This window comes from Cetorhinus maximus, chromosome 9, assembly GCF_964194155.1.
Source record: "Cetorhinus maximus chromosome 9, sCetMax3.hap1.1, whole genome shotgun sequence".
In the NCBI taxonomy this organism is placed as follows: Eukaryota; Metazoa; Chordata; class Chondrichthyes; order Lamniformes; family Cetorhinidae; genus Cetorhinus; species Cetorhinus maximus.
The window spans coordinates 112,968,404-112,980,969 of record NC_135887.1 but is presented as its reverse complement, the minus strand read 5'-3'; the positions used below and the strand labels follow the sequence as shown (position 1 = coordinate 112,980,969).

The 12,566-nt window shown below is 42.2% G+C and overlaps 1 protein-coding gene across 2 annotated transcripts in view; it reads right to left on the bottom strand.

Annotated features, from left to right (window-relative positions):
• far1 (fatty acyl CoA reductase 1) overlaps nucleotides 1-12,566 on the bottom strand; it is a 123,735-nt gene that overhangs the window by 55,031 nt on the left and 56,138 nt on the right. For both annotated transcript variants that reach the window (XM_078549384.1, XM_078549385.1), the window contains exon 2: nucleotides 257-503. In XM_078549384.1, the coding sequence (XP_078405510.1) occupies nucleotides 257-445 (189 nt within the window). In that variant the 5' untranslated portion in view covers nucleotides 446-503. The remainder of the gene's footprint in view (nucleotides 1-256; nucleotides 504-12,566) is intronic.

The window sequence follows — 12,566 nt, the reverse complement described above, 5'->3', positions numbered from 1 at the left end:
GAATAAATTAGCACTTTTGATGCCCAAGAGAAACCCACAGGAGAAATCAGTTTATTATTTTTACTACTCTCGCCATTTATTTGGGCCTTTTCAAAAATGTTAAGATTACCTTATGAATACAATGAATGGAAAATAGAGAAGTGTGATAGACTTCTTGCATATGGATAGCCCTGTCTCCTCCCTGACCATTGCCCACTCTGCCCCAAAGACAAGAGTCATGAAAGCACCAACCTTGCCCTGAAAAGCCTTTTTTTACCTTGCAGTTCAGCATCTCTTGAACCCGTGCTTGAGAACTCTGGCCTGCTTTGGGTCTCACGAGGATATATGCAGTCTTGACTGCTGGACAAGAACGCAGCAGCTTCTCAAGTAGCACCTTCCCCATGAAGCCAGTCGCTCCAGTGATGAGTACATTCTTGCCCAGGTAGAACTCCGGTATTGACACCATGTTGCCCTACCAATGTGAAAAATAAGATGGCTACTGGTTCTTGAGTAGAGAAATCTACCTACCATGAAAAGAGAAGAGTAATTTAATAAAACACAGTAGAAACATCATATTCTCTCACCCTAAAACAAATACTTTTTCATCATACGCAACACCTACTTTTTCAACAAATCAGCCCAATTCTAAAGTCTCAGCTAGTAAAGCATGGCTGTGAATGCAGCAAGCAGAATTAATGTTTGAAGCAGCCTACACAAAATGCAAAACATTTCATCCTTTGTTATTTTAGGAGGAATGCTGTCTGTCCGTCTGTGCCATCAGTCCCAGTGACCTGGAGTATCACGAGGAGCCCAGAGCACAGCTGTTTCTGCCTGAAATAATCAAAGTGTTTAAGACTCTTCAACTGCAACTTTGAAATCAACATTAATACAAATGGCTAATGGTTATTTCTTTCTGGCAAATGCATTTGAAAAAAGGCAGTCAGCTGTAAGTGTTTTAAGTGGCAAGGACTAGACTGAAAAGAGCATTCTGAACAACATACAAAGTCCCTGTCCCCACCAAAACATATTTGTTCTCAGGATTTGGGAGAAGTTGGCAAGGTTCCATGTGTTACCTAACCTCAGTTGCCAGGTGCATTATGAGTCAACCATGAAGGGGTTCCGCCCAAATAAATCTTTCACTTCTGGATACTGGCTCACCTTCTGTATATTCCAGCAATTTGTTTTACTTCAGATTTTCAATATTGTGTGAGGAACCTGTTTTTTGGACCTCTCCATCATTTTCACATGGTCCATCTCTGACACTTCCCTTTCTTGACCTCTCTGTCTCAATTTCTGGTGATAAACTGTCCACCAATATCCATTGCAAGCCTACCGACTCCCACAGCTACCTCGACTACAGCTTCTCACACCCCGCTTCCTGTAAGGACTCCATCCCATTCTCTCAGTTCCTTCGCCTCCGTCGCATCTATTCTGATGATGCCACTTTCAAAAACAGTTCCTCTGACATGTCCTTCTTCTTCCTTAACCGAGGTTTTCCACCCACGGTGTTTGACAGGGTCCTCAACCATGTCCGGCCCATCTCCCGCGCATCTGCCCTCACACCTTCCTCTCCCTCCCAGAAACATAATAGGGTCCCCTTGTCCTCACTTATCACCCCACCAGCCTCCGCATTCAAAGGATCATCCTCCGCCAACTCCAGCATGATGCCACCACCAAACACATCTTCCCTTCACCGCCCCGGCAGCATTCCGCAGGGATCGTTCCCTCCGGGACACCCTGGTTCACTCCTCCATCAACCCCTACACCTCAACCCCCTCCCACGGCACCTTCCCATGCAACCGCAGAAGGTGCAACACCTGCCCCTTTACTTCCCCTCTCCTCACCGTCCAAGAGCCCAAACACTCCTTTCAAGTGAAGTAGCATTTCACTTGCACTTCCCTCAATTTAGTCTACTGCATTCGTTGCTCCCAATGCGGTTTCTTCTACATTGGAGAGACCAAACACAACTGGGTGACTGCTTTGCAGAACACCTTTGGTCTGTCCACAAACATTACCCAGATCTCCATGTCACTGGCCATTTCAACACTCCACCCTGCTCTCATGCCCATGTGTCCGTCCTTGGCCTGCTGCATTATTCCAGTGAAGCTCAATGCAAACTGGAGGAACAGCACCTCATCTTCCGACTGGGCACTTTACAGCCTTCCGGACTGAATATTGAGTTCAACAATTTTAGATCATGAACTCTCTCCTCTATCCCCAATCCCTTTCTGACCACCCCCCCCACCCCACATTTTTTCCAATAATTTATATAGATCTTTCTTTTCCCACCTATTTCCATTATTTTTAAATGTATTTCCATCCATTGTTTTATCTCTACCTTTTAGCCTTTTTTGATTCCTTCACCCCACACCACTCCCACTAGGGCTATCTGTACCTTGCTTGTCCTACTTTCTACCCTTAATTAGCACATTCTTTAGATAATATCACCACCTTCAACACCACTTTGTCCTTTTGTCTGTGACATCTTTTGGTTATCTCCACCTATCACTTGCCCTCTATTCAGCTCTACTTGTCCCACCCTCCCCTTAAACCAGCTTATATTTCACCTCTCTTCTATTTTTACTTAGTTCTGTTGAAGGGTCATTAGGACTCGAAACGTTAACTGTGCTCCTCTCCGCAGATGCTGCCAGACTTGCTGAGTTTTTCCAGGTATTTTTGTTTTTGTTCTGTTTTTTGGAAAAATTGAAGGACATTGAATTTGGACATTCTCCCTCCTGTCTTATTTTTAGAAGTCTGCCAGATTAATTCGGGGCTGCGTATATGCTACTCTTCAAGAAACCACTGGTCAAGGTAGATGTCCAGCAAGGAACACCTGGTGAGGGAAGAGATACTTTGTATATCTAAGTTAACAAAGAACTGCTGTTGCCAGGCTAAAGGTTCTTGCTGACTGGTTAAAAACACCTGGCCTCAGAAGTATTCTTCGAACATCTTAGTCTTTAAAAACTCCCAGAGAGTGCATGTATGGGTGCCTTAGAAGCAGGCTGCAAGAAAAAGACTCTTTCCTTCGCTCTACCCCACCTTCCTCAGAAACATCTCATCAGAATAAATCTTTTTTTTTTGAAAGTCTGCAAAGTTGTGATAAGTAAGAGTCATCAAGGACAGTTTCACCAACAAATCCGTCTGAAAGGACTTTTGTGACCAGAATTGTTAGATCAACAACGTTTGAGATCTCTTCGAATTTTATACTTTTAAAAGAAACGTTCCCATCCTCCAGCCTCTACAGGGGACTGTTTGTTTTGTCCTGTTTAGTGTTTGTGTATGAGTGTGTACGGGGGTTCGAAAATCTGTTTTTCAATAAGGGAGAAAATGGTTACACTTCTAAACTGCAACATGTATGTTAACCAGTTTATTAACTTGTTTTTAAAAAGCGGTTTGTTTTATAAAAAGTTAAGTTTTTTTTATGTTTATTGAAAGAAGCCTAGTTAGCCTTTTTATGCTGGGACTGAGTGTGGGTAAACAATTGGCCAATTTTGTGGTTGAATTAAACATTTAAACTATTGTTACGACCTGTGAAGAAGTGGGGCTAGAATTAACTGCGCACTCTTCCCCTTATGGTCCATAACAATTGACTGAGTTTGAATTTTATACATCTACATCTTTAAACAAAGTTCCTTTGCAAAACAGTTCACATCTGGGACAAGGCACCTACAATTCCACTTCAATTTTATTAATTGTTCAGAACTCTAAATTCTAATTTTTATTGCTTACACATCAGCTTAGATTGCTTCCACTTTTATCCACCTTTCAGATGGGATATTAAACTAATCTCTCCTCTCAGATGGACATAAAAGATAACAGCACTATTTTGAAGAAAAGCAGGCAAGTTCTCCCTAGTGTCATGATCAATATTTATCCTTCAACCATAGACCATAAGACCTAGGAGAAGTAGGCCTTTCGGCCCGTTGAGTCTGCTCCACCATTCAATGAGGTCAAGGCTGATTTCTTAATCCATAAATTCACTTTCCTGCCTTTTGCCCATAACCCTTGATTCCCTTCCTGATTAAAAATCTGTCTATCTCAACCTTGAATATACTTAACAATCTAGAGTCCTCTGCGATAAAGAATTCCACAGATTCACTGCCCTTTGAGAGAAGAAATTCCTCCTCGTCTCTGTCTTAAATGGGTGACCCCTTACTTTGAGATTATGGCCTCTGATCCCAGACTCTCCCACAAGGGGAAACAACCTCTCAGCATCTACTATGTCAAGCCCCCTAAGAATCTTATATGTTTCAACAAGCTCGCCTCTCATTCTTCTAAACTCCAATGAGTACAGATCCAACCTACTCAACCTCTCCTCATAAGAAAATCCCTCCATACCCGGGATCAACCTCATGAGCCTTCTCTGGGCTGCCTTCAATGCCAGTACATCTTTCCTTAGATAAGGGGATGAACATAGTATTCTAGGTGTGGTCTAACTAGTGCCTTGTATAGTTTTAGCAAGACTTCCCTATTTTTAATACTCCATTCCCTTTGAAATAAAGGTCAACATTTCATTTGCCTTCCCCATTACCTGAACTTGTATGCTAGCTTTTTATGATTCATGCACAAGGACCCCCAAATCCCTCTGTGCTGCAGCTTTCTGCTGTCTTTCTCTATTTAAGTAATATTCAGCTCCTCTATTCTTCCTGCCAAAGTGCATAACCTTACATTTTCCCACCTTATATTCCATCTGCCAAATTCTTGCCCACTCACTTAACCTGTCTGTATCCCTCTGTAGACTGTGTGTCATCCTCACCACTTGCCTTCCCACCTATTTTTGTGTCACCCACAAACTTGGTGATAGTGCATTCACTTCCCTCATCCAAGTCATTAATATATATTGTAAATAATTGTGGCCCCAGCACTGATCCCTATGGCACTCCACTAGTTACAGGTTGCCATCCTGAAAATGCCCCCCTTATCCCAACTCTCTGTCTTCTATTAGTTAGCCAATCCTCTATCCATGCTAATATACTACCCCCAAAACCCTTAGCTCATCTTATTAAGTAGCCTTATTTGCAGTGCCTTATTGAACGCCTTTTGGAAATTCAAATATGTCACATCTACTGGATCCCCTTTATCTATCCTGCATGTTACCTCCTCAAGGAATTCTAATAAATTTATCAGGCATTATTTCCCCTCCATGAAGCCATGCTGACTCTGCTTGATTATATTATTAATTTCCAAATGCTCTGCTATTACATCCTTTATAATAGGCTCTAACATTTCCCTAATGACGGATGTTAAGCTAACTGGCCTATAGTTACCTGTTTTTTGTCTCCCTCCCTTTTTGAATATCACTAAAATAGATTATCTGGTCATTAGGACACTGCTGTTTGAGGGAACTTGCTGTGCATAAATTGGTTACCATGTTTCCGACATTACAACAGTACTGCATTTCAAAAGTACTTCACTGTGCTTTAGGCCATCTCATGTTGTGAAAGGTGCTATATAAATACAAGTCTGTTTTTTAATCTTGCATCTCAATGTCCCCGGTTCAAGCTCTACTCTGGAACTGAAGCATCTCATCTCAGTGACCCCTCAGTTCAGTTCTGAGAAAATCTCATACAGCTGAAGATGATGCTTTTCCTAAGAGTTGACAGATTAACAGTCTATCTCCAGTTCAGCTGGACATCAAAGATGTCATTCCACTATTCCAACAAGAGTGCAGATTTCTTCTGGTGCCCCAGACAAGATTCAACCAATACCTCAAACAGATTAACTAGTCGTCTTGCTGTTTGTGGGACCTTACAGTGCACACAGTCTGGCTTCAGAAGTGACTGTACTTAAAAAGCAATTAATTGACTGTGAAGCAACAGGGGGCATTGAGGGCATAAGAAGGTGTTAAGTAAATGCAATTTTCTCTAGAAAAACAAAGGCTGAGAGATTACCCGTTAGTGGTTTTTAAAAGTGCTTGATAAGGTAGATGTAGAGATGACGTTACTACTTTTCAGGGAATCTAAAACTATAAATTTTAAATGCAGGATAATTACCAAAATTCCTGTAAAAAAAAAAACAGGAGAAACTTCTTTACCCAGGGAGTGGCGAGAACGTGGAACTCACTATCACAGGGAGTAGCTGAAGTGAATAGTATAGAGCAATTAAAGAGAAGCTGGATAAACACAAGGGAAAAAGGAAGAGAAGGATATGGTGTGACAGGCTGAGACAAAGTCGATGGGAGGCGGCTTCTGAGGAGCATAAAATAAGGCATGGACCAACTGGTTTAAATGGCCTGGTTCCGTTCTGCAAATACCATGTAATTCCATGTAAAAAGCCCTTCTCCCTTTACACCAGGAGTCTGTAAGAAAAGATAAAAAACTACTGGCTATGCCATTAAATGTATAGGTAATTAGATAAATAAACAGGTAACCTAGGTTTTCTTAATGTTCTGGCACTAGTTAGTGGGATCCACTAAAGGATAAATATTGACAGATAGCGAAACAGTAATTAATGTACTAATAAAACAAAATGATCCGCTCTATCAGTTCTTAAAAACATTAGCCCAATGATTGAGGCCATCTCCACAATTTATTGACTAATTAGCAAATATCCAATGTATAAATCTTACTTGAAAGCACAACTCCTAAAACATACTCTATTTCTAAAATAGAAGGCATACTTGAGCAGCATCATCAACTTTGTTAATGTTAATTAACTGACCTAAAACACCAGATCACCTCATTCAGCAACTAGCACAAAACAATGACTGCACTTCAAAAGCATATGCAGCGCTTCAACTGTATGTGGATCGCTTTTGGATTTTTGAGAAAGTTGATAATGAGCTGCATAAACTCAACTCTTCATATCAAGCCATCAAAATGTTATGCTTTATTAAATCCAAGATGTTTGAACTATTATTGGAATCAAAACATTTGAATGAATCTCCTTCAACAACTAAAAATATATTGGGAGAAATTTGGGGGGGGGTTTTCCTTCTTTGTATTTATATTTAGGTGTTAGCTCTCTCTTCCCTCCGAGTCAACTCTGGGTTCAAGTCCCACTCCAAAGCCATAAGCACAAAATCCAGGCCGAAGCCCCGGTGCAAAATTGAGTGAGTGCCAGTCAGAGCCACAGCCTTTAGGATGAGATATTATGCCAAAGTCCTGTCAGACCTCAGGTGCATGTAAAAGATCACATGGCAAAGTTTAAAAGAGCAGGGCAGTTCTCCTCAATACAAAACAGAAAATGCTAGAAAAACTCAGCAGGTCCAACAGCATCTATGGAGAGAAAAACAGAGTTAACGTTTCAAGTCCGTAAGACTCTTCTTCAGAGGTAAAGAGAAGTAAAAATGTAATGAAATTTATACTGTTTAAGGGGGGATGGAGCAGGTGAAGCTGGATAGAAGGCCAGTGATAGGTGGGGGCAAAGGAGAGATTGACAAAGATGTCATGAACAAAAGGACAAAGGGGTGTTAATGGTGGTGGTAAGGGCTAAAGGGGGTGCTGATGGTGGCATTAAGATAAGAAAGCTGAATGTAATAATAGCAGGACAAGGGTAAGCACTCTGGAAAGAACAACATGAATAAATGACAGGTGGCCCTTGTGGGGTTTTTGGGGGGGGTGGGGGGAGTGGTGGGAAAAAAGATCAAAAATACGATAAAAATGGGGCTAAAACAATGAAAATGAAAATAAAAATAAGTGGATAAAAAATAAAACTTAAAAAATAAAAATTAATTTTGAAAAAAGGGGGTGAGGATGGAGGAGAATGTTCATGGTCTGAAGTTGTTGAACTCAATGTTAAGTCCGGAAGGCTGTAAAGTGCCTAATCGGAAGATGAAGTGCTGTTCCTCCAGTTTGCGTTGAGCTTCACTGGAACAATGCAGCAAGCCAAGGATGGACATGTGAGCATGAAGGCAGGGTGGTGTGTTGAAATGGCAAGCGACAGGAAGGTCCGGACAGACCGAAGGCTTTCCGCAAAGCGGTCACCCAGTTGGCGTTTGGTCTCTCCAATGTAGAGGACATCGCAATGGGAGCAGCAAATGCAGTCAGCCAAATTGAAAGAGGTGCAAGTGAAGTGCTGCTTCACCTGAAAGGAGTATTTGGGTCCTTGGACAGTGAGGAGGGAGGAGGTAAAGGGGCAGGTGTTACACCTTCTGCGATTGCATGGGAAGGTGCCGTGGGAGCAGGATGAGGTGTTGGGGGTGATGGAGGAGTGAACCAGGATGTCCTGAAGGGAACAGTCCCTACGGAATGCTGACAGGGGGGGTGAAGGGAAGATGTGCTTGGTGGTGGCATCATGCTGGAGTTGGCGGAAATGGCAGAGGATGATCCTTTGAATGCGGAGGCTGATGGGGTTGAAAAGTGAGGACAAAAGGGACCCTATCCTGGTTCTGGGAGGGAGAGGAAGGTGTGAGGGTGGAGGCACGGGAGATGGATCGGACACGGTTGGGCCCTGTCAACCACAGTGGATGGGATACCTCGGTTAAGGAAGAAGGAAGACATGTTAGAAGCGCTGTTTTGGAAAGTAGCATTATTGGAACAGATGTGACAGAGGCGAAGGAACTGAGAGAATGGGATAGAGTCCTTACAGGAAGCAGGGTATGAGGAGCTGTAGCCTTTATCTCTCAGCAAACAGCAGTAAAAATTATTTTGGTCATTATTGTGAAGATGAAGGTTATTCTTTAAATATTTTTGGGAATATAATGGTATTCTGTAAAGGAGGCTGTGAGAGTGCATGCGTGTGTGTGTGTAATTAAACTGGGGGAAGGTTAGTAAAGACAGCTTGTCTGTGGGAGCAGAGAGATAAAAGGTAAAGGGCTAGATGCATGTATTTGTAACGTGAGGCTATGAGTAAATAGGTTGATTGTTTAAATTTGCATTAGGTGATAGGCAAGGACTTGACATTTCAGCTGTTAAATTTCAAAGGGAGTTTAGAAGTGACAAGGAACTTTTACAACTTACAAAGGTTTCATAAATAAACAAGGGGAAGGTTATTACATTTTACTTTACCTGAAACTGGAGGCAATAGGAAAACATGAAAGATTTTTATATTTTGGAAAAATTGAGTTCAAAGAGGTGCTTAGAACAATGGAGTCTAAGATCAAAGGGGAAAAGGATGCTAAAAGGAAGACAAAAATACCTGGAAAAACTCAGCAGGTCTGGCAGCATCTGCGAAGAGGAGCACAGTTAACAGTTCGAGTCCGTATGACTCTTCAACAGAACTAAGGAAAAATAGAGAAGAGGTGAAATATAAGCTGGTTTTGGTGGTGGGGGGGGGGGGTTCAGGTAGAGCTGGATAGAGGGCCAGTGATAGGTGGAGATAGCCAAAAGATGTCACAGACAAAAGGACAAAGAGGTGTTGAAGGTGGTGATATTATCTAAGGAATGTGCTAATTAAGGGTAGAAAGCAGGACAAGCAAGGTACAGATAGCCCTAGTGGGGGTGGGGTGGGGTGAAGAGAAGGGATCGAAATAGGCTAAAAGGTAGAGATAAAACAACGGATGGAAATACATGTAAAAATAATGGAAATAGGTGGGAACAGAAAAGTCTATATAAATTATTGGAAAAAAAAAGGGGGGGGAATCGGAAAGGGGGTGGGGATGGAGGAGAGAGTTCATGATCTAAAATTGTTGAACTCAATATTCAGTCCGGAAGGCTGTAAAGTGCCTAGTCAGAAGATGAGGTGCTGTTCCTCCAGTTTGCATTGAGCTTCACTGGAATAATGCAGCAGGCCAAGGATGGACATATGGGCATGAGAGCAGGGTGGAGTGTTGAAGTGGCAAGCGACAGGGAGGTCTGGGTCATGCTTGCGGACAGACCGAAGGTGTTCTGCAAAGCAGTCACCCAGTCTGCGTTTGGTCTCTCCAATGTAGAGGTAACTGCATTGGAAGCAATGAATGCAACAGATTAAATTAAGGGAAGTGCAAGTGAAATGCTTCTTCACTTGAAAGGAGTGTTTGGGCCCTTGGACGGTGAGGATAGGGGAAGTAAAGGGGCAGGTGTTGCACCTTCTGCGGTTGCATGGAAAGGTGCTGTGGGAGGGGGTTGAGGTGTAGGGGTTGATGGAGGAGTGAACCAGGATGTCCCGGAGGGAACGATCCCTGCAGAATGCTGCCGGGGGGGTGAAGGGAAGATGTGTTTGGTGGTGGCATCATGCTGGAGTTGGCGGAAATGGTGGAGGATGATCCTTTGAATGCGGAGGCTGGTGGGGTGATAAGTGAGGACGAGAGGGACCCTATCATGGTTCTGGGAGGGGGAGGAAGGTGTGAGGGCGGATGCGCGGGAGATGGGCCGAACACGGTTGAGGGCCCTGTCAACCTCCGTGGGTGGAAAACCTCAGTTAAGGGAGGAGGAAGACATGTCAGAGGAACTGTTTTTGTAAGTGGCATCATCAGAACAGATGCGACGGAGTCGAAGGAACTGAGAATGGGATGGAGTCCTTACAGGAAGCGGGGTGTGAGGAGCTGTAGTCAAGGTAGCAGTGGGAGTCGTTAGGCTTGTAATGAATATTGGTGGACAGTCTATCACCAGAAATGGAGACCTATTTCCATTTTATTTAAATGTATTTCCATCCATTGTTTTATCTCTACCTTTTAGCCTATTTCGATCCCTTCCCTTCACCCCACCCCCACTAGGGCCATCTGTACCTTGCTTGTCCTGCTTTCTACCCTTAATTAGCACATTCCTTAGATAATATCACCACCTTCAACACCTCTTTGTCCTTTTGTCTATGACATCTTTTGGCTATCTCCACCTATCACTAGCCCTCTATCCAGCTCTATTTGTCCCACCCCCTGAAACCAGCTTATATTTCACCTCTTTTCTATTTTTCCTTAGTTCTGTTGAAGAGTCATATGGACTCGAACCGTTAACTGTGCTCCTCTCCGCAAATGCTGCCAGACCTGCTGAGTTTTTCCAGGTATTTTTATTTTTGTTTTGGATTTCCAGCAGCCGCAGTTTTTTGCTTTTTACTAAACGAAAGATGTTTGGTTGAGTTGTGTTGGCTGTGTGGGGGAGATGTCCTGAGACCAACTCTGTGCTGAAAAAAGTGGTGAATTTGAAGCAACCATCCAGTTTCAAGCCAGAAAAGTTTTTGTCTTCCGAAAGCAGTCTGTTTCTGAGATTCCTTCAGTTTTCCGCAGCAGAGTGGAAGAGAGTGAGAAGTTGTGTGATATACTTTATTAAAGTAGCAGTAGTTTGTGTGTCTTGGGTAATGTTACAGATTTTAACCATAAAAATCCAATAAGAGTTGTAACCAAATTGTTTACTTGTGTGTTCTGATCAAGTGGGTTTTTTTGGGGAATGTTTTGTAAGACTGTTTTAACTGTGAAGTTTTAATCCTGTGTTTAAGTTTTTTTCATTTCTTGTTATTAAATCTTTTAATTTTAAAATCCTAAAAGTGTTACTGAGATTCTATGTTTCTGGGATCAATAGTTTACCCCGTATTTTCAAAATACAAAAAAAAGTTATTATTAGTAAAACATGTTTCCCTCTGGGATTTGGCTTGCTCAGCGACTAACATCGGCTGCGGTCATAACATTATCTCGTTGCCGCGTTTCACCATTACAACAGTGACTGCATGTCAAAAAGTACTTCATTGGCTGTAAAGCACTTTGGGATGCTGTGAGATCAGGAAAGGTACTATATAAATACAAGGTATTCCTTCCCCCCCACCCACCATTTTCCTGTTTGCACTTTCCTGTTTGCACCTATAGAGAGAGAGAGAGAAATATCTAGAGGAAAATCAGCAATCAGAATGAGGCCAGCGTATGACCAGCTCCAAGACTCAGTAACCTTACTAATGACTCTCTGCCACAGCAATTTACATTTAAAAATGCATTTGACTAACAAATCAACTGTGGAATTGCTCACAGTAAATCAAGCAACACACAGGGAATGACAGAAGTATCGTGCCACATAATACACAAGTTATCATTTTGCTTTTAAGGTTACAGCTGTATGTAAGATTGCCAGTTCCTTGAGGCCGCAAAGGCACATTGTGGTGACCAGCAAGTACTTCAGGTCAATTAGAGATTAATCACTGGGAGGGAAGTTTGCGGATTGGCAATTGTCGATGAATTCCTAAAATCCTGTTAAGAATCCAGCATGTCTTTTTGTTTGTACACTGGGATAGTCTTAAGTGTGTTGGATTCGAAAATACATACTGCTAATAGACAGGGTGTAGCAAAATGCTTCAGGATTATTAGGTTATTAAGTGTAAATTTGGCTACATTACTGAAAAACAGGAAACTAAAAAAGTTAGACATGCTAATTATTAATGTGAAATGTAGATACAGGTTCCTTATGCCAATGCTTTAAAAGCCAGTGCAAAATAGTAGAGATAGTTATCAGTAGAACTCTAAACTAGGAACTGAAAAACAGGAAGAGCACAACGGACACAGTAAGCTTGTGTACAAGAAAATTGTTATTCAAGACTAAAGGAAGATAGGGACAAGAATTCAACAAGCACTCTGTGGTACAAGAGTAAGCATTCTGACATGTCAGAAGACACTTGAACTACAGTAAGACCAGGGTAGGCCATATTAATGTAGACTGTGGCACATCCCATTGTAATCAAGGGCAAATTACATCTGCAAATTCTTCAAACACAAACAAAGAGTAACAGAATATGCTATTGCGACAGTCATC